The sequence below is a fragment of the Chenopodium quinoa genome, unplaced genomic scaffold (genome assembly GCF_001683475.1).
Source record: "Chenopodium quinoa cultivar QQ74 unplaced genomic scaffold, ASM168347v1, whole genome shotgun sequence".
NCBI lineage: Eukaryota > Viridiplantae > Streptophyta > Magnoliopsida > Caryophyllales > Amaranthaceae > Chenopodium > Chenopodium quinoa.
The window spans coordinates 213,098-237,379 of record NW_018744137.1 but is presented as its reverse complement, the minus strand read 5'-3'; the positions used below and the strand labels follow the sequence as shown (position 1 = coordinate 237,379).

The 24,282-nt window shown below is 33.2% G+C and overlaps 2 protein-coding genes across 3 annotated transcripts; one reads left to right on the top strand and one right to left on the bottom strand.

Annotated features, from left to right (window-relative positions):
- Positions 1–55: 55 nt before the first annotated feature.
- On the bottom strand, positions 56–8,440 carry LOC110692918 (protein DOWNY MILDEW RESISTANCE 6). 2 transcript variants are annotated; one of them, XM_021869995.1, is made up of 4 exons: positions 8,024–8,440; positions 7,664–7,911; positions 1,209–1,533; positions 56–539 (listed from the first exon to the last, which is right to left on the bottom strand). In XM_021869995.1, the coding sequence occupies exons 1-4, from the start codon at positions 8,219–8,221 to the stop codon at positions 285–287; spliced, it is 1,026 nt and encodes a 341-aa protein (XP_021725687.1). In that variant the 5' UTR covers positions 8,222–8,440; the 3' UTR covers positions 56–284. The 2 variants fall into 2 exon arrangements, with proteins under 2 accessions (XP_021725687.1, XP_021725688.1); XM_021869996.1 differs by having other exon boundaries at positions 57–533; positions 8,024–8,436.
- A 9,651-nt stretch (positions 8,441–18,091) lies between these two features.
- LOC110692917 (protein TRANSPARENT TESTA GLABRA 1-like) lies at positions 18,092–22,511 on the top strand. The gene is made up of 2 exons (XM_021869994.1): positions 18,092–19,398; positions 22,083–22,511. Exon 1 carries the CDS (start codon positions 18,372–18,374, stop codon positions 19,395–19,397), a length of 1,026 nt encoding a protein of 341 aa, XP_021725686.1. The 5' UTR covers positions 18,092–18,371; the 3' UTR covers position 19,398; positions 22,083–22,511.
- The last annotated feature ends 1,771 nt before the right edge of the window (positions 22,512–24,282 follow it).

Sequence of the window (24,282 nt, the reverse complement as noted above, 5' to 3'; positions counted from 1 at the left end):
TTTAATCTTACCATGGATGATATTAAGAATGTACACAGAGTTTTTTTTTAATTGTATAGATTTATATGTAGAATAACTAATCCAAATTTTATTGAACATATATTATTTGTCTAGCTACTACTAGCTTCGTTACAATTTTCACAAACCAAATTAAACATAATTAAGCGACAGTAAAAAAAAAAAGTTTACTGAGAACAATACAGAGAACACTCAAGACATACAAAGATATGCTTCAACCTAACTCTGGATGATACATATAACATAGTACATAGTACATAAATTAGCTAGGTTTGGTTCTTAAAAAGCTCCAAACAATGCTCTTGGTCTAAGTTCCTACTCCAGAAAGTCTTGTAGTACTCAGGATATGTGAAGTCCCGGTACATGGCTGGTGATCCGTTGGCGGTGAGAGGTGGTGGCGCGCTGATCAATGCATCATTGGAAGGGCAGAGGAATGAAGCTACTGATAATCTTGGCTTATCTGTGTTCACAACTGCTCTGTGCCATACACTCTTGTATATACCGTTACTCAATGCCTGAAACTAGTCCCTTATTAATCAAATTATGTAGTCTATATATATATGTATATACACAATTCAAGCAAAAAAGAAAGGGTCCAGCCCTTATATTATCTTGTACTTATTGGTTGGGCCTGGTTACCTGAAGGCCCAATATGTGTACTCATAAAATAGATTCGGCAGATTCTTATAACTTGAACCCGTCAAGTACACGACTACTACTAAACTTATAACACGAACTATTATATTTATTTTTACTCTTTTCTCATGCACATAATAATTAATGAAGGTAGTAGATAGAAACGGCTGAAACACGATTACTCCGTATTTTGAAACACATGGATGTACTATATGATCAATTGTCCGTACTACAAAATTGTCTACAGCTCGTGAATATAAGATCAATTATTCTTCACTTTTTATAGTTGTTACATGTGGTTTATAAACGGTACTAGTCATATCAACTAGTCATAGTTCAGAAAATCAACTAGCATACCATGATTCATGTCAGCTTGAATTACTAGGCACCGTTCAAACTTTATCACATGTTGCAACGTACTCCGTAGAAAATAATTGATCAAATCAAAATAATAATCATTAAGATTTTTTATTATTTTTTATTTTTTTGTCACGTTTTCTAATAGTACTAGTATATTTTTATGTGTATCAATAAGTGTATGTAAATTAAATTACCTGCAATTGATCACCAATGTTAATGACAAATGCGTCAGGTTGAGGTTTGACAGCAACCCATTTACCATCCTTGAAGATTTGTAGGCCAGATACTTGCAAGTCTTGTAGAAGGATGGTAAGGGCATTCGGATCCGTATGACCCGGCAACCCGTACGTCAACTCCGGCTCCGGACACTCGGGGTAATAGTTAAGAGCCATGTGTTGTCCTTGATCTCCTAGGACATTCTTTATGTAATCCTTCTCCAATCCTAAGCTCTCTGATATTAGTTCCTGTATTCTGAATCCTAGTTCTCGAACTTCTTTTATGTACTTGCTTACTATTTCCCTGCCAAAATTTTACACAAAGTGAGAATTTGCACGTAAAAACATACTCCGTACCAAGTTGTACATTTAATAGTGAGGTGCGTATATAAGTAAAAATTAAATCTTAAACCACGATCTCTATCAAAACGTGACAACTTTTTTCCAACATTCTTAAATTAATTAATTATGCCACTATTAGTTATGTAGTAGAACAACCGGACATTGTTCAAGCGTCTTTGTCAACTCAATTGGTCAGTAAATTCGAGTAGAAGAGCAGCTTCCACGCAACCATGTTATGTATGGAGTAAGAAACAAGTTCATTAAAATAATTTGTTTGGATGAACTTGGTGTAAACATCAAATCTGCAAACAAAGAAAAGACCTGGTCTCATTAACAACCGGAAACTATACTAGTGGTAGACACTACACAACCTCACAGCCTCTTATTCCTATTAGAATCCAAGCCACCACAGTACTAGCTAGATGTGGGACTATCATGAATTCATGATTAGTACTCCGTATGTGAAGACTGAGTCTTTGCGTTGAAATGGACACATTTATTGGTGCTTTACTCCGTATATTTTTTTTTTTAAAAGTAAGATGAAGAGTCTTACAGAACTGTTATCTCTCACAGGTTTAGTCAGCTGGGCATTGTATAATTGGTGAGGCTCGAACTCATGACCTCAAAATTACATAATGAGTTCCCCACCAACTCCACCAAACTTTGCTTTATTCTTCACTGTATATATGAATGGCTTGAAAATTTTAAGCTTTTTATACCCAAAAATTACCAACTATACATTTTCAAAATGACATAAACCCGTGGGGTTTTTTCTTAATGCCAATATGACCAATTGGTTGATTGATTTCAAGTAACATTTTGGTATCCCGTATATTTCACAAGGGTAAAGTGCAAATGGCACACTTAGGACTTGTTCTCTTCAACTGAATTTCAGTTCAGTTCACTTAAGTTCATTTTAGTTCAGTTCTCTAATTATTTTTTCTCTCATAACAATTCAATTCATCAATTCAATAAATCAGAACAACCCTTTAATAAAAGTGTGAGTATTTTCTTATCTATAATCGTATCAATTTTAGTTACCGAGTAAAATAACAACCGATAATCATATCATACCACGTGTACTATTTATTGAATTTATCACCTAAATCTAAATGCTATTAACATACGGAGTAATAAAACATTACAAAACGTATCATCATATAATTTTATTTTATTTTTATCTTTTTTTTAATATAGTCGAGCATTACAAAAGTTAGATGTAAAGCTTTAATAATTAATCAAAATTGATTAGTGGACCATAGATATAGATTTAAAGGCCAGACGCATAGACATATCACATATGACTATATCACTATATGAGTAGATGAATTAATCATGCGTTCATGCATATGGAAAATAGGCCGACACAATTTGTCGACTAACAAATAACAATGGCCTTATACGGAACAGTACGCAATATACTATTCTCTCCGTCCCTTAATATAATGTCTTTTTTGAGCATTTGTTCCTCACATAATAAAGAGAAATAGGCATTTTATTAAGGGACGGGGGGAATACTTTTTTTTTAAGTAAGTAGAAGACTCTATCGAATTGGAGCCTCTCACAAGCATATCTGACCCGGAAGTAAGCAATATAACTTGGGTTTACTGTAGATAGTAGTAGTGTGTACTTCTAAAAGATGTAGTGGAGACGTGGAGTAGATAATAAACCACGTTTAATGGGCCACATAAGTTTATTTTGACATCAGTGCCTTGTGGCCCACAACGAAAAAGGACCTAGTCAAATCTCACAAATATCCAATCTTGTCCTTCTAGTTCTAGGGATAAAGGTTTCCCAAAATTTAACTTTTCTTCTGTTTTTTTTTGTAGTGACATTACAGAGAGCTCTTTGGAGTTAGAAATTTAATGCCATAAATAAAGTATTTACGGGTTAATGCTATATGTAATCTTAAGGGTTATATCATTAAATATACTTTATAAAATTGTATAAAATTAGAAATTCATGACAAAAACATGTGTGAATCAGTGTAATTACTATTTAATTTTTATGATTTTCTAACTTGTTAGGATTTTCTAATGTAAATTTAACGCTTATATGTAGCTTTAAGGATTATGCATAGCATTTTCCTAATTTACATACAAGTACGTATATTTTTAGTTTCTTTGCGAAGAACTAATGGTATACATTGACCAAGTAACCCATAATTAAGTAACCTCGAATCTCCGACGGTACGGTATAGTTAGCCACATATAAAACTTTGTGAAGAACTAATGATATACATTGATAATTTTATGAATATATATTTTTTATTATGTTCAAATAGTTATTGAGTGATATTATTTTTGTTCTTTCACAAAATCTTATATGTGGCTAGTCACACCGTGTGACAGGGTTTACTTCGTTAGTGCAATAGGGTTTACTTGATCAGTGTTAAAGGGATTACTTCGTCAGTACTATAGGGTTACTCGATTAGTGTTATAGGGGTTACTTGGTTAGTATTACAGGGTTACTTGATCAATTTATATGAATTAGTTTGTTGTTTAATAAGTGGTCACACGATGTGACCGGTCACACACGAGACCAACATCTTTTACTCTACTATGTCAATTATCAACCATTGAAGTAGGAGGGGATGACTCTTATCTCTTAGTCTTATCTATAGAGTGTAAAAAATCAACCGGCAAATCTTATCGGATAAAGACATTCCTTTGTTGAATCTTCCAACAACTAGCAGGGGTTTGACGTTTCTCGCATTCTCCTTTTAACCAATGCATCTTACTATCAAAGTATAATTCTTTCAATAATGTCCAACTAACTTAAAGCTCATGCAAGTTCATGCATAATACGACTTTTGCCCCACATTCTAGATGTAGTTTTGCATTCTAGAAGACGGTGTATAAAATTGACAAAAGAATTAAATGACAATTTTAATTGCCTTAAAGCTTTAAAATTATACAGAGTACTTCTATACATATATTGTGGGACCTGCATATTTTTATTGAACATTAATAAACTGATGAGATAATGATTCGTGTCAGGTTAAATAGTGTGTCAGGAGTGCGCTTTATCAGTAAACCTTGGTATGTGGTCCTCTAGTAAAAAAATTCTTATTTGCATATTCACATGCATTTAAATAAACATGTGAATACTATGCTTGTGAAAGGTTATAAGACACCTAAAATTATCACCACCAAATATGTTCATGAGGGAAAGGACAATATAGTGAAGCCTTGATTGCATATTTATTGTAAAATGAGATCATATGGTTGAAAATAAAGATTAAAAAAAGCCTTTTAAGTATCAAAGAAAAGTCTTAACCATCTAGTAAGGTTTACAACTTTTCAACCATCAAATTTGAAAAATAAAGTGCATTAGAAGGTTTGATTAATTAATCATGTTCATAGCTTAATTTAAGTCAAATTTTTAACTACACACTTTATAGTTAATTATAAATTTATAACTAGTACTTCTATTACTCCGTACTAATTACTAACCTCGAGATGTTGGAGTACGTAGAGTTGGCATAAATAATGTTGAAAATTAAAGTGATTAGTAATTTGTGAGTATTATTTAAGAGGTTACGTCATATATATTGCGTCATGAGGTGTTATGTAAGCATACGTATAGAGGTTATGTCATCGATTACAATTAATTGGTTAGATACTTATCATATAGATTCGATCTGAAAATTAAGATCAACGGCTAGAAATAGATCTAGGTATATTATGTTTTTCGAGTAGGTGGGGGGCAAGACATGTGTACTGGCAACCGAAATTTTAGACTTACTATGCAACTAAAAGTATGATTGAACCGATTAAATGAATTTATATAATAATCCCACCAATTGCTCCGTCTTTAATGTATTTGATCTTGATTATGAATTAAAACAATGAAACTTTGAAGTAGGTAAGATATTATATGATATTGGGAGCAATTATATGTAAATAATTATTAACGATTACTTTATATTATATAGTATGTTTAATTGTGTGCGTTTTACAGGTGGATGTGTGATTTAAGATTTAAGTATAAACATATCTGTTTCATCAAATTAAAATAATCATCTAGTAATGTTTGATTTGGTAGTTGTTAGAAATATGTTAAACTAATCACTCTATAATCTAATTTTGGCATTGGTGGGACTTATGATAGTTTTCTCAGAGTTTATTCTCTAAGGCTAGCCTATGTATTACGGAGTATTGTATATTTGTATGTTAAAGTGACTATCTTAAACATAAAATCTAGCTTGTAAGTTTAACAACCAATTAATAAAATCATACCTCATAAGATGATTATTTTGAGTTTGACACAAAAATTAATAGTACATCTTTATTATCTTTATTATATGAATGAACTCACTAAAAAAATTAAAAAATTATGTTTGTTATAACTTTTTGAGGAAAAGATTGTTATTTGCATCTAAAATACAAGCATATATATATAAGTATACTATGCTATGACTCAAGTGGTTAGAGTTTCTCTTTTGATTCTATAATTGATGGTCACCCCCATTTTTGTGGTTTTCTAAACACCACAAACAAAAAAAAATTTAAAAAAAAAAAATTGTCATTTTTACTCCACAATATTAAAAACGTACAATTTTAACATTTTTCCTGATTTTGATAAAGAACAAAATATGATGACAAGCTAGAATGAGAACTTCTACGCAACTAGTGTAGTTCACAAGAGTCACAGTAATAATTTTAAAAGCTGCAAAATAGACATTTAATTTTTCCCAATTTCTTATGAACTTTTGGCCTATTCTTGTGAATTAGTAAGGGCTTGCTTATGACTCTTAACAATTTTGAAAGGCTGTCTACTATCTTGCAAAAAAATATCACATGGGTTGGGCACTGGCCACATCCAGCCCTTACTAATCGAACTACTTTTCCACATTCGTAATTCCTACATATAACCACGGTAAACAGACATTATGGTAGAGCGAACATAAATAAAGATATATTTCTAAGGGTCTGTTTCTATGAACTGAAAAACAACTGAATTGATTGAAGCTGAAATGAATTGTTTATGAGAGAAGAAAATAAAAAAGTGAACTGGATTGAATTGATTGGAGCTAAACTGAGTTGAACTGAAATTAAGCTGAACAGAACAGACCCTTACATTACATAGAGTATTAGAATTAAAACTACAAATAGGTTAACAACATTACTTCGATTTTTTATAAAATTGTGAGATTGTAGTAGCATCTGCATAGAAATTTCAATGTTTAATTTTTATTTATTTATTTATTTTTATTTGTTATTTGAAGCCATTTTCAATGTTTATTGAGGGGATAAAGGAACACTTGTCAAAGAATACAATTTTAAATGCTTAAGCTAGTTCTAATTTCTGTTTAAAGTTGTTTGCAAGATGAAAAATTTAAGGTAAGAAAAACAAAGAGAAGACGAAGTTGAAGTAGTAGAGTTATGTTGCCTTTATTTCATAATGGCGTTTGTCTTTAAAAGATCAATTTGGTCAATATTTTATTCATAATCTATGTTATTTTAAAAGAAAGAACAAAATGTAAACGTAATGCTTTCTCACTAACATGACGATTGACGTAGATATTGGATCTCTTTGTCATACTCTACGTACCGCTAGTATATTTTATCACCGAAAACTAATTAATTATGCAAAGCATTATTTGATTAACGCATATTAGGTGCGTGGCAAGAATATCTCATTGACATCATTTAAAAGACAATTTTTTTATTTCTTATGGAATTAAAAGACAAACCTACCCATGTGGCAAATGCCAAAAAAAATACGAGTACTACATATCTCATTAAAACATGCTTAAAAATACTAGACCATAGAAATACAGTTAATAATTATAACAATTATTTATAGGTTCTAAAGTATCCTGAATATTCTACGGGGTAATATAAAATAATCAGTATGTGTCAGTTAGCAGTTACAGATTAGAAAATGAATAAGCGGATTGAGATTACGAGGTTGATGTGTAATACATAAATAAGTGACACGGGATACGAATTAAATATATGTAGTCTTGATAGCTTATTTCAAATTTCGTCAACATCAGTATTCTTATTCCTCGTCGTAGAACAAAAAAAAAACTTGTATTATAACTTGTTTATTAAGTGAGAAATTAAATAGAAGTTGGTACTTACTTGAATGATGGAGGGTTAGAAGGCCACTCGGGCGCATATTGCTCAAGAGGCCAACAATGGAGCCTAAGATAGTCCCTCCAATTATGAACTTCCTCTTTTTTAACATTAAAACTTGTTGACAATCTCATTGTTTTTGTTGGATCATCACTATATAACTTGAGTTTTTCCTCAACTGGCAAATTAAAGAAATCTTTAGCCACCTTTTGCATCTCCTCAGCAAATTCCTTAGACACCCCATGATTGATTACCTACCCAATCAATAAAATCAAATTCGGCATCAATATTAGACTTGTCATATAGAGTACATGCATACGTGAAGTTGTGGTATAGAAAAAGAGGTTTAGATGTACGTAACCTTACCTGAAAAAACCCGTAATACTTACAAGCATACGAGACTTGTTCGAGGATTTGTGAAAGATCCTTAGAACCCAAGTCGATAACGGGTACGTCCTCACATTCGGAGACTTGGGATAAGTTGGGTCTTTGTGATTCGGGTCGGACATAGTTATCGGGGAGGTTTTTGTGAGGAATTCCGGTGGATAGGATTTTATGTGCCATTTTTGAATTAGGCTTTATAAAAAATGTAAAATAATTTTATTTTTTTTAAAAAAAAAGTGAAAAGTGAACAAAAGCGAAAGAGATTGTGGGCCCTTAAGTAGCTTCGAGGAAGAAGGAAGGTGTTGGGGGGAGAATGCTACCAGTAGTGAAGAAGTGAGGCATCTCACTCTCTTATAAACGAATTTATAGGCGATAATAGAGTATTTTATTTCTTGTAAAATAAAAGTAAAATTATAAAAGTTGACTTAAGTCTTCCATCAACAATCATTAAGATTTACGTCAAAAAAAGGGTTGAACAAGTATGTTCTACTTTTTTTTTTTTTTTTTTTAGATTAAACACTTATTTTCATGTTGGTTAAAAAGCATCATGAGTTTGCTCTTGGACTTAATACTCTCTCTTGCATGTGAGTAGTCTATATTTTTTTTTTTTGGTGTTTAGAGAGTCACGAGGGCGGGGTGAGAATCGATTCCAAGATCTCTTGGAATCGGGAGGGAAGCTCTAACCACTTGAATTATCCCTCACTCTCATATGAGTAGTCTATATTGGTCTATATTACAACTCATTTCAATCTGAGTTTTGATACCATGTTAATAGGATTGTAGATTAGCAAGTGCAAATAACCTCATTGACAGGTTCCAAAATAGATAAAAGCTCAAAATAATTAAAAAAAAAACCTATTCTAAAAAAGGGAATATATAATTTTGTGAACATAATACTCCGTATTAACAATTCAGTAAGGTGGCAGCCTGAAATTAGGGTCCATTCCTTCAAATAAAATGTATTTGGACTCGTTACCAAAAAGAGATAATCTATCTCACAAGTTCAAGGAGGTTTCATCTCAAATCTTATGCCAATGAGAGAGTAGCACCTTAGCCATATATAATGGGACACAATTTTCTCTCTCTCTTTTTTTTTTTTTCAATGTGGGATACACATTTTAATACTCTCTTTTATTTTTTACACTTAATTAATATGGAATAACACTTCGACTCACATGTAGGTTTGCTCATAAGCTCAACATAAAACTACATCTTAAGGCAAATCTAATAATATTTCACATAACTATGTATTTTGCATATTTTATTTTTTTTGTCAGCATTTTAAATTTGAACCATAATATTGGAAATTAGCCTTATACTTTGGGAAGAGAGAGTGTATTTACTTACTAAAATTAAAAGCAGAGATTGTATATTTTGTGAATTGAGTAAATTTAGAAGCATATCATTATTGAGAAAGTATGCTTGAAAGTTGCAAAAGGTTTTGTTTAAAGCTAGTGTACAGTATATAAGTCCCCCTAGATAAATGTACTTTTATAACTTTTTTCTTTAAATTAGGGCTTGTTCTGATTGACTGAGCTGAGCTGAGCTGAGCTAAGTTGAGTTAAACAAAAATGAACTTATTAGAGCTGAACTGAATTGAAAATAATTTGAAGAAAACAGACCCTTAGTTATGTAAATAGCTTTTGAATCATTGTTTTATGTTTATTATACTCATGTGCCTCTATTTGTATCACTTTTGTTTAGGATATGAAAAGCTAACAAAAATAAGTCTTGTATCTTAGCGGTTTCTGATTTAGAACACTCATGTCTAACGTTTTTTTAAAAAAAGAAAAAAAAAAAAGGAAAACGTAGAAACAAGCAGAGATTTAGAGTCATATCAGAATCATGATTCATGCATGAAGGTAACTAGGTAAGTGCCATTCAAAATGGCCAAGGGATTTAAATACTCCCTCCGTAACTTTTTACTCGCAACAAATAGGGAGTTTGCGGACTCCTAGGCAAAATTTCTTAAGTGTAATTATTGGAATATAAGGGATGTGCTTAGTATTAATCCAATCAATGAAAAAAAAAAACAAAAACTAAACACCAAGCACCACAACCACGAAACCACCACCACTTAGCAACACCACCACCTAGCAAAACCACAACCACGAAAACACCACCACACCCAGCGCACCACCAACGACCCCAGCACCACCACCACCAACGATCCCAGAACCCTTCGCGAAGCCGCCGAACCCACTACAACCCAGCACCACCCACCCCGAAACCCAAATCCCACGAACCCAGACCCATAACCCCGAAACCCACCACCACGAACCCAGACCCACAATCACCGAACCCACTACAACCCACCACCACCCACCCGAAACCCATTACCCACGAAGCCAGACCCACAACCGTCGAACCCACTACAACCCACCACCACCCACCCCAAAACCCACAACCACAATCCTAGAAATTCAAACCCACTACAACCTACCACCACCCACCCCGAAACCCACAACCCATAATCCTCCAGAATTCCGAACCCACAAAATTCAAACCCAGCACCACCACATCCTGAAATTCGAACCCAGAAATTCGACCCACCAAGCACCACCATCGATTCACCAAACACACAACGAACCCAGAAAAAGTCAGATCTAGAAAAAGAAGATAGAGAAAACGAAGGCCTCGACAAGGAAGAAGAAAACGGCGGTGATTTCCGGCGATAGTAGCGATCGGTGGTGGTGGTGGTTGTTGCAAATGAAGGTGATGGTGGTGCTGGTGGTGGTCAATGAAGGTGATGATGAATTTAGATGGGAGGTGATTAAATCAATGTTAGGGTTTAAGTTAATAAGATTAGTAGTTTAATTAGGGTGTTTAGAAAAAAAAAAGTAAGGGTAATGTTGTAATATCACATAAAAAAATTTAACCTCCTAATTAGTAGTATGACAATTAAGGATTGGATACACTTAGAAAAGTATTTGTATACAAGTACATATAAACTCCATTTTTCTCAGCTCCTTTTTTTTTTCCAATTGAAGTTCATATAATTCATCCTACTCTCCTACTATATTCAAACTTCTTGTGTTGTGTAAAGACCAGTTCCCATTATAAATGTCTGCCCTTTTTTTAGTAAATCAAGTTTTTTTTTTCTTTTTTTTTTATACAAATAGTAAATCAAGTTCAGAACACCAAGGGTATGTTCTCATTGACTGAATTGAGCTGAACTGAACTGAAATGAATATTTTATAAGAGAAGAAAATTAGGAGCTGAGCTGAACTGAACTGAACTGAACTCAGCTGAACTGAACTAAACTAAACTGAATTTCAACGTAAGAGAACAGGCCCTAAATGTATTTTAGTTTGTATTCAAGGTATAATAGCGTTATGCACAAGATTAATATCGGACCAACGAATCTTATAGGAAGACCAAATTCCTAAATTTTGGTGGATTGAGGACAGTACGTGTGGTTCGATTTGGATCTGACGGTTAGTCTATCATTTTTATTTTTATTTTTGACATTTTTTCGCACAATTTATGTTTGTAATGGTAACATTCCATACATTTTGAACCCAATATAAAAAGCAAACGATGTAAAACAAATGTCGAAATTAAATTTGTGTTTGGATTGAAGGAAATGGAGGGAAAGGAAGGGAAGAGAAATGGAGAGATGGAGTATCTTTTATTTGGATGGCAAACGAGGAAGGGAGAGAATTGGAGGGGAGGGAATTGGAGGGGAGAGAAATGGAAGGATTAAATTGTAGAAAATTGATCCCTCCAACAATTGATAGATTTGGAAGGAGAACTCATCCTTTTTCCCTCCCCTCCCTTTCCCTCCCCTCCTCTCCTCTTCTCCCCCCGCCCCTTCTTTTCCTTCCCTTTTCTTTATCCAGACAATCTGTAAGTAATTGAACTAAAAAAATCAGAAATGCATAACTATTTGGCATAAAGTTCCACTAATTAAAACATTTGTTCAAATAAGGATTCGTTTGACATCGTTGTATTTTCTGTTTTTTGTTTTTCAAAATCATATGATATCATATACTACCTCCGTTTTTTTTAGTTGACACGTTTTGACTTTAGCACTATTCATACACACTCTTTTGACCGTGTTTTGTGCTTTATATATAATGAAAAATATAGTCATGTGAGATATTGTTAGATTTGTCACGATTTATATTTTCAAAATATCAACTTTTCATAATTATTTACTTATCGGTAATTAAATATATGAATAGTTGAAGTTGTGCATTGGCAAACGTGAATAAAGAAACGTGTCAACTTAATAGAAACGGAGGAAGTAATGAATAAAAAATTAGTCAAACTTATTAAAATCATGATAATTTTGAAACAGATTATAAAAAAGTGGAAACACCTTTATCTTATTTTAAAAAATAAACAGAAAATTGAAAACAAAAAATGATGTCAAACAAACTCAAATTATTGGATTGAACGGGATAATATACACGGCCTAATGCTAAAAAAAAATATGTATTTAATATTTCATTGTTTGCAATAATACAACCATTACATGTTTTACCACTTATATATCTCACACACACCTGAATGTTAAAAAATCGATACACGGGATGAAATTAAAATCGATCCATTTCAATTTGATTTGATTTGATCTATCTAATCTTCCTATCACAAATTTTAAAATGTCACATTTTCAATCCAATTTAATTTTAGAACATTGAACATGTCTTGTGAGTTGTGGCCCTAACAAACCACTTTCAAACATTGTTGCACCACAAAAACGTTTGGTTGATAGCCGCAAAACACACACTGCACTAACCCACAAGTCGGGGTAAACAAGGGTCGGCCTGCTAGCACAATCAATTTGTGCCTTTGTGGTACTAATTTAACTGTCGGCCCATTTAAAGTTGTTCCCTCTTTTTCTCATTCTTTTTGAATCTTTCAACCACTTCATATGATTTTGAGTCGAGTCTTTTTTTTCTCTTTTTCTTTAAAAGTCTTTTTCCTCTTAAGTTGTACAAGAGTTTTCTTATCCATTTCATTATTATATTTTTGCTTGAAAAAAACTAATTCTGTGAGCCATACAATGCATAATACGAAATATATTTGAATTAGTTACATATATAGTCGGATGTATTGTAGACCGAATTAACATAAGGTTAAATTTTGCTTTTTATTTGATGATTAAATGAAAAACAATCATCAAAATGAGAACAAAAACTATGGGTGTACGGTACATCCGGTGTATATAACAACCTCACATAATATATCTTTTTTTAGGCAAACTCATAATATATCGTTACAACATTACAATTTGAAGAATAAATTAGTGAAGTTTGAAAAAGATGATTTGATGAGATTAAACATTAATGGTGCGCATTTTTATCATCTAAACTTATTTGAACTTTTCTATTTTCATCCGAAATAATCGGAACTTGTTAAACTTTATTTTGATGATGAATTGATCTTGGAGGAACATTATTTTTTAAAAAACAAATCCCACCGGGGAAACTAAATTTCATTCATGGGGGAATCAGAAATCAAAAGAGACGAAATACAAGACGAAAAATTTGACATCCAAACCCTTTGAAGAAACATTATTAAATAACCCTTATCTAAATTAATCTTACCATGCACGAGCTAAGTCAAAATAATAAGATCAATATACCTAATTGATATTTATTTTGACTAGATAAAGAGAAAAGACTGAGATAAGAGAAGTCTATTGTTTGCTATGGGTGTTATGGATGTGGATAAATCTCTTATCCCACTAAAGAAAAACTATTGTTAGTAAAATTTTCAAATTAGACATGGTCAATAGTTCAAATGTTCAATCGACACCTTTTTTTTCTGGTGATTAGAGAGCCATAAGGGCGAGTGATGAGAATCGATTCCAATTTCCGGAATCGGAAGGGAAATTGTAACCACCTGAGCTGCCCTCACTCTCCCCATCTTATTATAAATATAATTTAAGATAGGAATAAAGAAATTTGATTCCATTAATGAACAATTTAAAGGCTTTGTATAAGTCATCACCCCATAATAGGGTTCTCAATTTCTTATGTTGACACCATGTACTTGACAATCGAGTAGTTGACACTTACGGAGTGCGTGACACGAAACTCTAATCACCTCCTTTTTTATAAGTATTTCTTATAATGTACAAAAGGATAAGTAGAGAAATCACGAAAGTAACTAAGCATATACTTACGACAACCACTCTTTTATTGACCACATATATTACTCTCACAAGTTACAATTAACCACCCATATCCTAACATTCTCTATCATCCCTTACTAAATTCATTCGGCCTGACACTTACAGAGTACGTGACACGAAACTCTAATCACCTCCTTTTTTTTTATATGAATTTCGTATAATGTACAAGGATAAATAGATAAATCACGTAACACAATTAAGCATATACTTACGACAACCACACTTTTATTGACCACATATATTACTCTCACAAGTTACAATTAACCACCCATATGCCATGTCCTAACCTTCTCTATCATCCCTTAGAGATAGGCCATTGGATGACCAATGATCTAAGTCATGAGGAGAGAGAAAGGACTTTAGGGAGGAGAGAAGGGGATGACCAGGTCATTGAAATGACCAAGATATAAGACTTTGGTCATGAATATAATAATTGACAAGTGGCTTCATACTATTGGAAGGAAATGGGAAAGAGAGAGAAACTATTATTTACTATTTCCTATCATGACCAAAGTTATTTGGACAACCACTGGGAGTCTTTGGTTATTGTTGGTCATGTGACTTGATAATAGATGAGTGGAAAGAAAGAGAAATTATATAATAGTACATGACCAATATTTTTGGGTCATCCATTGGATATGTTTTTACCATACTAAATTCAACCCTGACACTTACGGAGTACACGAAACTCTAATCACCTCCTTTTTTGATAAGTATTTCTTGTAATGTACAAGGATAAATAGAGAAATCACGTAAGCAACTAAGCATGTACATACAACTACTACTCTTTTATTGATCACATATATTACTCTCACAAGTTACAACCACCCATATCCTAACCTTCTCTATCATATCGCTTACTAAATTCATCCCTATTGCTTTGTTTCCGATGTATGATGTCAGTTCTATATATATATATATATATATATATATATATATATATATATATATATATATATATATATATATATATATATATAACACAACTCTAACTTTTAAAAGTCACAACTAGAAACATTGTTACCATTAATGAGCTCGATCGACCAATCAATGATTATATAATAACAAAGCATTATAATTTCCAACAGTATTGTCATATAAATTTCATTCTTCCAAAAAATTTCAATTAATTATTTGATTAGTAAAGTATTGTGTTAGCTTTCAAAAAAAAAAAAAAATGTGTTACATTTTTAAACGTGGAGATCTTCATAGAATAGTTGCTTAATTAAGTAAATGTAACGTTAGTATTAGTATATATATCTTTCATGAAGACAAATTTCATGAAGACAAAGTGCACATGAATTTCTACTTGGTCGGGCACCGGCCACAATAACATGAGAATCTTTTAATTACAACCCAATAAAATGTCTATTTCGAGATCTATAGTACATTTTCTTTTTTTTTTTTCAAAAAAAAGGAGTTTCATGAAATGCATATTTGTTCCATATTATAAACAAATTTGTCCTTCTTTCAAAAAAAATAAAATAAAAAAATGAATAAATAAAAAAAATGTCCTACCAAAAAAAAACTATTTTCATATTGGTGTAATCATTATTATATATATCCAAACGTATCCTTGGGGTAAAGGTCTAACTTATGACATAAATGTGAGAAAATATCTAGAAAAAAAAAAACAAAGGGATAAAAAAAATGACCCAGTTTATTTGAAGTGTACAAAATATAAAGTCAGTCAACGTATAACGACATCTATCATGTTTTAATGGCGTGAGCTTGGGTTTAGGGTTGGAAAAAACGGTACATGCAATTTTCATGCTTCTTATTGACACGAAATGTTGTATACTTGTATTTATATCTAATTGGTAATAACTGTTGATGATGAAATATGATCAAATAGCCAAAATATCGTGTTGTCTTTTTTCTTCTAGATTTTTGGTGAAATGTCCATTTTGTGTTTGATGACTTTGATCGATATATATGTATTATGCATATAGACATAAAGTACTAATGATAGTAATTTAGCAAAAAAAACCAACTAGATGATGTGTTGTAGTGTTGGAATTGATCGATTTGCGTGTGAAATATGGATTGTATATATATAAAAAGAAGATAAGAATGAAAAATGGTGGCTTTTAGCTATGGAATTTCAAGGCTTGTTATAGATAGTAGAAGATTTGATTAAAAAGATGTCCAAGTTTAATTTAAGTGGTTTTGATTTGACCATGATTGGTAACACTTTGATTCACGTTCCATTTAAGTAAAATTCGACTTCCTTTAAAATAAAAAGTTATAATAAGTTGGTATTGACTATAAAATAACTAGTGAAAACAATAATTCTAAATGCAAGTACCATCGCTTTACTTCCTGACCAATTCAAACTAATCAAACTCCCGAAATACTAGTAGATATTGATCATTTTATAAACATATCATTCATGAAAAATGCGAATTGCTCAGATGATGTTACATATCTCACTTTTCGAATTTTATATGCCTCTCAAATATTGTTGCCAGCATCTAAGTCAGTAGAAAAGTCATCATCCTTTATTTTTTTGGTCCTTACGATTTTTTTTTAAAAAAGACAATTTTTTTTTTAAAAAAGACAAAAATTAGCCATTAATGTAACATCTCTTCAATTCTTTTACATTGTAATTGTTTCCATTTAGAAGAGTGCCCTACATACTTCTTATTGTGCATTGAATTGGATCTACTTTGTAGAAAATCACCAATAACAAAATCTAAGAAGACAACTAATTTAGTAAATTATTTCGGATTCCGACATTCACTTCCCTCTTTAGATGTTGATCACCCATGTATAAGACCCTATTTGGCAAAACTAGTAGTACCCCTAGTACCAATTTAACTTTTAGCGGTCGAATAACAAGTAATTGCTAATTAGTAGTGAGTAGAGGGATTAGTTGTCAATATAAGTTGATAGTGTTTATGGAGTTTGACAAAAAAAGACGGATAAATATTAATACGAAGTATAATATAAAAAGATATACATAATTATTCCCTCCGTCTCTTAATACAATGCCTCTTTCTCTTTATTATGTGAGGAATAAATGCTCAAAAGAAGCATTGTATTAAGGGACGGAGGGAATATTAAAATGTATGCAAAATTTGTCAAATGCTTCTCGCCACTTTCAAACGCCAATATTTTTTAACGCTTAGCTTGAAACAATGCCACCTATGTCGAATTAGTTTTTACTCTGTAATAGTCAATTGTCTATTCATCTCTTTATATTACTTTGGAGTATTTAGTTGTTCAAACTACCTCTCAATTTAATTGTTCGAAATCTATTGACAATAACTTACTTATTATTAACAAAGGTTTAAATAGTAATGGTCGTATATACCCTGTGATCCTCCTCCCAACAACCTTACACATCTATGAGTTTTTTTTTTTTCAATAAAGGATACAAGTTTGATGAATAAAATTCTCAAATCACCTTCATATTATTACAAAAAAGGAAATAAACAAATATAATAGAGGAGAATCACCATTTAATATGCAAAACACATATCAAGTGACTAATAAACTTTTCATGTCATCACTATTTGTCACAAAAGTATGGATCACAACTATATGGCGCTTGAGTCATTATCTAGTGCTCTTCCAATGCTCATATTGGCTATCAACTAGCAAGTCATGTAACTACTGTAGCTTTAAAACTATCAAAAGTAGGATCACAACTGCATGGTGTATTGCCCGAGTCAATATCTAGTACTCTTCCAAAGCTCATATTGGCTAGTAGCAACTACTCTAGCTCCTAATCACTAAGACTAGTTACACTTAACAGACTATTATATGAGACTATTATATGAGAGTGAGGGATAACTCAAGTGGTTAAAGTTTTTTTTCCAGTTCCAAGAGATTTTGGTATCGATTCTCACCCCGTCCTTGTGGCTTTCTAAACACCAAGAAGAGAAAAAAAAAAAAAAAAAAAAAAAAAAAAACTATGACTCGTGAGTTAGAGGCCTTATTTTTTCTTTTAATTGGGCTAGGCCCATTATGAAGCCCAATAGCAAATACTGAGAAAAAAGTAGGCCGTTGACTAGTAGGTAATCCTTCCCTCCAAAAAGTCAAAACTCAACAACTCTCTCCGTTGACCGGCGCTAGAATTACCAGTCTCCTTCTTCAACCTCTAAAAATCCCCAATTCTCCTGAACAAGATCACAAACCCTAAAATTATCAAATCCCTAATTCAATTTTCCCCAAAAAATGGAGAATTTAACTCAAGAATCTCACCTCCTTCCTAACAACACCCTCGTAACGTACGATTCACCTTACCCGCTTTACGCCATGTCGTTTTCTCTCTCCTCCGCCGGAATTTCTCGCCGGAGCTCCGACCAAATCATTGCCGTCGGAAGTTTCATCGAAGAATACAACAATCGCATCGATATCTTAACCTTCGATGAAGAAACCCTAACCCTAACCCTATCCCCAAATCTCTCATTTCCTCATCCTTATCCTCCGACAAAATTGATGTTTCAACCTTCAGCTTCATCACCGCCGATTCTGGCATCGTCGGCCGATTTTCTCAGGTTGTATTCGTTCAAGAATGATTCAATTGAGTTGGTGTCTAACCTCAATAACTCGAAATCGAGCGATTTCTGTGCGCCATTGACGTCGTTTGATTGGAACGACGTCGTTCCTCAACGAATTGGAACTTCTAGTATTGATACAACTTGTACGATTTGGGATATTGAGAAATGTGTGGTTGAAACTCAGTTGATTGCTCATGATAAGGAGGTTTACGACATTGCTTGGGGAGAAGCTGGAGTTTTTGCATCGGTTTCGGCTGATGGAAGTGTTAGGATTTTTGATTTGAGAGATAAGGAACATTCTACGATTGTTTACGAGTCCCCGGAGCCGGATACTCCGTTGTTAAGGCTAGCTTGGAATAAGCAGGATTTGAGGTATATGGCCACCACTTTGATGGATAGTAATAAGGTTGTGATATTGGATATACGGTCTCCTACGATGCCGGTGGCAGAATTCGAGAGGCACCAGGCTAGTGTTAATGCTGTGGCGTGGGCGCCTCATAGTGGCAGGCATATATGCTCTGTTGGTGATGATGCTCAGGCGCTTATATGGGAGCTTCCCACCGTTGCTGCCCCCAATGGGATTGATCCTTTGTCAATGTACAATGCTGGCTCGGAAATAAACCAGTTGCAGTGGTCTGCTGCTCAGCCGGAGTGGATTAGTATCGCTTTCTCGAATAAGTTGCAGCTGCTGAGAGTTTGAGGTGTGTTTGGATCGCTTTATTCTGGTTATATTTGTATTTGCTTTGTACTGTATGTGCTTTTGCTTTGTAGCTTTGTTATCTTTGCTTGACACTTTTGCACTGTTTTCATCTGATTTTGCTTTGTGAGTAAGCTTGGTATTTGTGTGGAATTTTGTTCAATTGTTGTTGTATAACAATTATGTTATCATATAGGGTAATGCAGGGGTGATTAGATAGATATTAGGTTGGATGAGTCATTGATGAAGAAAAATGAAGCAGTGTAGGACAAGCTAAGATTTGATGGCCAATTGGCCATATACATTTTTTTTAATAAAGATATATAGTAAGGAGAGAATTGGGGTCTTTTGAGATTCTTTGTATACTTCAACTGGAGATGCTAATTATTAGTTATAGATGGTATACTAGTAATTGATTTGTCGAATTTAGGCTGAGGAACACGGTGAGAAATGTAGAGTACATGCTGCGCACTTAAATTCATCGATGAAGATTTTATTGTTGATTTATGTATGAACTCTTGATAACCATCAATTGAAGACACTCTATAAGTGTTCCTTCAAGGCTTGATTACCTTTTTAAAAAATAATAGATCCTGTAACTCCATAAGTTCATATAGTTTCAGGCTCCATGTGTGCGCAAAAAAATTATAAAGAGGAGGAGATATAGTAGAGGAGAGAGAAAGAGGAGGAGATGTAGAAGTAAGATAAGTAGATGGAATAGAACTATAGAAGAGAGTGAAGTAGAAGATGGAGTAGAAAGCAGCGTGAAAGACTTAATAGTGGGGTTTGGGTCTTTATATACACCAACTAATGCACTACAAGCGCTAAAAATCTAGCAAGATTTCTTATTGCAGGTCAGACTCCAAATTCATATTTTCATGTTGTCCCTCTTAAGTTTCAGTGAAAAATAACTTATATAGTGAGCTACTTGTTGCTAACAAAAAAAAAAAAAAAAAAAAAGGTTAAGCCATTATCCATTTGTGATGAGCCCAAGTGAAAAACTTCAGACCATCTTTATTATAGCCTTCTAGGTATCTGGTGAATGTTTTGGATAAGTAAAATTTTAGTAAAGCCTCACATTATAAATGCTTAGAAAGCACTTTCCCATTCTAAGGTAAATGGTTTCTGTGTATTTACTTTGAAAAACAGGAAAAGAATTCTAACAACAAAACCGCAACCTTAATCCCAAAGGTGGGGGTTTACATGAAAAATACTCTCTTAGATTACCATGATCCTTCCTTCCATTCCATTATGCTCCCCCAAACTCACTTTCTATGTGTCCTTAACTCCTTTCATCCAAGTCACCTTTGGTCTTCCCTTCCTTTTCTCTTTTGAGATCCCCTTGATCCTAACCCTTTACTTTCCTTACTGGTGCGCTTTCTGGTCTCTGCCTGACATGCCCAAACCAACACAACCTGTTTCCCCTTATTTTATCCTTTATGTCCGCAACTCCATCTTTCTTGCTCAGATGTTCATCTCTAATTTTATCCTTTAGGGTGTTCCCACTGTTCTATCTCAACATACACATCTGTGCTAATCACATCTTCCTAATTTGGTCCTTCTCAAATGCTCAACATTCAGACCGATATAACAATGCTACTTTGATAGTCGCTTGATAAAATCATTTCATTCATATTTCAAGTTTTATTTTAAGATATAGATATAAATTAAGAGGGAAGAAAGAGTTTGGTTTCAGAGGCTTGATTTAACTTTGTAATCATGGATCATCAAGAGATCCTTCATTGTGTGTCAAAAGCTGGAAGGAGGCAAAATGTCTTGAAAGGCTTAATTTCTTTGATGGCCTTCACCTGCATTGGAAATAATCCCACATTAGCTTGGTAGTAAGCAGTCAGGAGCAATTTCCACGTGGACTAAAGTGATCTTATGAGTTTAACATAACATAGATCGGTTTTGCAAGGGGGGAAAAACAAAAGTCAAGGCTGGTGGGCACAATTTCCTCAATATACCTGTGTATAGCTAAGAGTTGCAAATCTTTTTTTAGTTAAATTTCCTTTTTCAATAGCAACTGGCATTTTTCCTAGCTAGTCCATGCTTACATATTATTGAGAAGAAGGCTATTGATTGTGGATACATCCCCATTGGTGGACAAGTTTGTACTATGATTGAAAAGAAACTAGATGTTGCTTCTGGGGATATTTGATTATACAATACAATGATTATGGCTACTTTTTAAGCTTTTGACTTCGAGTAATTTATTATCACATTTTTGGAACAATTTTTTATTTTTGATATTGGCTGCTACATTTCAAAGGGGTGATATAAGTGACCATTATCTGAGGTCGACGGCATCATAACCTACTTTTAAAGCTGCATATGTGATAACCAGAAACTAGAATACTAGAAATGTAAAATGATGTCTAATTTGCTTCAATTGCATTCCTGAGTTGAGGCTGCATAATTACACCTGCATCTTTGATTCTCGTGCAATTGTCACAACATTGAGTTGGCTACGAGAATTTGAAGAGTCAAAATGCTGCTACACCTTTTGTGTTGCTGAGAGATTAGATGTTTTTTCGAGTTTGGTGCTATATATATATTTTTTTTAAAATTATTATTATTTTTACTTTTTGGCTTAGTATTAATGTCGCTGTTAGCTTCTGTTCTCCATTGTGGTTAAAATGATGTCGGACTGTTGCCAGTATTAATGGATTATGTTCTTTTTTGCAGAATTTTGTGCTCAAGCCTACAACTTTGTATAGCTAAAAACTTCACTGGGAATTGCTTTTCTATTGTAGCTGTTCAGTGTTCACAAACTTTCAATTGCTGTGACAAGTGCTGAAACTCTCTTTTGCTGGGTTAGTTTGTTCCTGACTTCGCGTATATTTCTTGGAAGCAAAATTGCTGTTATAAGATTTTTGTGGATAACGTGAATGCTGTTTCACAGACTGGATGCTGTGTGATTAGATTAGGATGTAGAATTGCTGTTATTTAAATAAGCTGTAGTTTTGAAGAAATATATACAGAGTAATAATTTTGCATTTTTTTTGTATTTATTATTTGCCCTCGGGGCAGTGGCAACTTTGGCTGCCAGAATTAAATTTGTACTAGAACTTGACGGTTGTTTTAAATGTATTATCAAGGGAGCAAAATTTAACATGTTGGAAGCTATTTTTTCTTTTTAAGATTTTTGTGGATAATCGGCAGGCTGCTACTATGCGCTTGGATTTGATTATCTGGATATACAAGGATATCCAGTTAGTGTATTCCATCTTTAGTCTTTAGATAGGATTTAGTTATGGATAACCAGAAAAAATGATTGTTCAAAGGGAAAACAGCAACCTCGGTGTTATAGTTGGGAAATTCAGAGATGTAGAAATGAGGAAGAAGATAATTTGGGGGATAACTAGAAAAAATTATTGTTCAGAGGGAAATCAGCAACCTCGGTGTTATAGTTGGGAAATTCAGAGATGTAGAAATGAGGAAGAAGATAATTTGGGGGTTTCGACGGTAGATTTTGATTTGATGCTATTCAAACATCAAGGGTTTACAATTTCAGTCTTTTGAGTGGCTGGACCATAGTTTCTTAATTTGTTAGTATGAGATTAGTTACAGTCACAACTCGCTACCTTATTCATTGACTTCAGCCAAAATTCAACTACGGTTAATTATGCCTTGAATTTGTTTTCCTCTTATGGTTAGATTGGGCTATGATTTTCTATTTTTTTGGGGGTGATTATGTTTTAGGAGTACTGTATTCCTTGCGTTTTAATTCCTGTTTTGTGATTTCGCTTGCCCTTGGATACCGTTTATACATCGTTAGTGAACCACGTAAATCTATGTGTTCTCGTTCTTTGTTAGTATTTCTTGTATTTGTTACCTTTTTTTTTTTTTTTTTTTTTTGTCAATTCTTGTATTTGTTACTTTGGTGTAACAAAAAGTCCACATTGTTTCAGTTGAGCTGTATTGTGAAGGATATTCAATCAAACGAACTGAAATTGTCTGTACCAACAAGGGGGTGCTTCAAAAACCCGAAATCTCGTTCAAAACAAACTTGAAAACCCCAAATCATCCCGCAATGACTGTTTCATACTTACATCCAATGTTTCACTTAAAGGTTATTTTTTTAGGAAATCACTCAAAGGTTACTTTGTTCACAAAAATAGTGAAAGTTATCCTATGTCCCTAACTAGTGACTTAATTCTTTACTAATCTACTCTTAACATTTTTAATAGCATTCTACTCTAAAATTCAATTTAAAACTTAAAAATCAAATTCGCATCATGATAATTGTGACACAGTCCACATCAACGCATCATATCCGCACCCACAACACCTCCCATGATAAATTGATAACAAAAGTAAAATTCTTGATATTTGCTTGTTTATGTTACTCAATTTCCTCTTTAATTGATCTCTCTTTTCATAGACTTCTCACTTTCTTTCCCACTTTGACTTGTAGCCAACTTGCTTTCTTCATCTCCAAGCTAAGAAGAACAGAGTAATTTTTTATTACCAAGAATACCCCTTTCCCAGGCTAGTCTATTACACTCGGCTGCTAAAATTGTTCTAGTACTGAAATTCAGAAAGCTTGTTAAGTAATCAAATGCTTCTTACTTTCAGAAGCAAAGCTGTACATCTCTGATCTCTATGTAATTGGCCTTCAACCATTCATACATGAAGACCTTCACATTCAACTTCTCATATTTATGCTAGGAGTAGCAATGGCTAAATCAACTTAGCTGGTATTATGAACGTTACTCCTTATAATAAACCAAATTATCTACTTGGGTTATCATTTTGGAACTTGAAATTTTGGAGTTTGAAATTGCTTGAAATTTGGCTAAATCTTAGATGTAATTGTATTAAGTCAACCCGAGCAACCCCAAATTTAATCTTGGCTTGTTGTTACCCCTATGCCTTGGCTGAA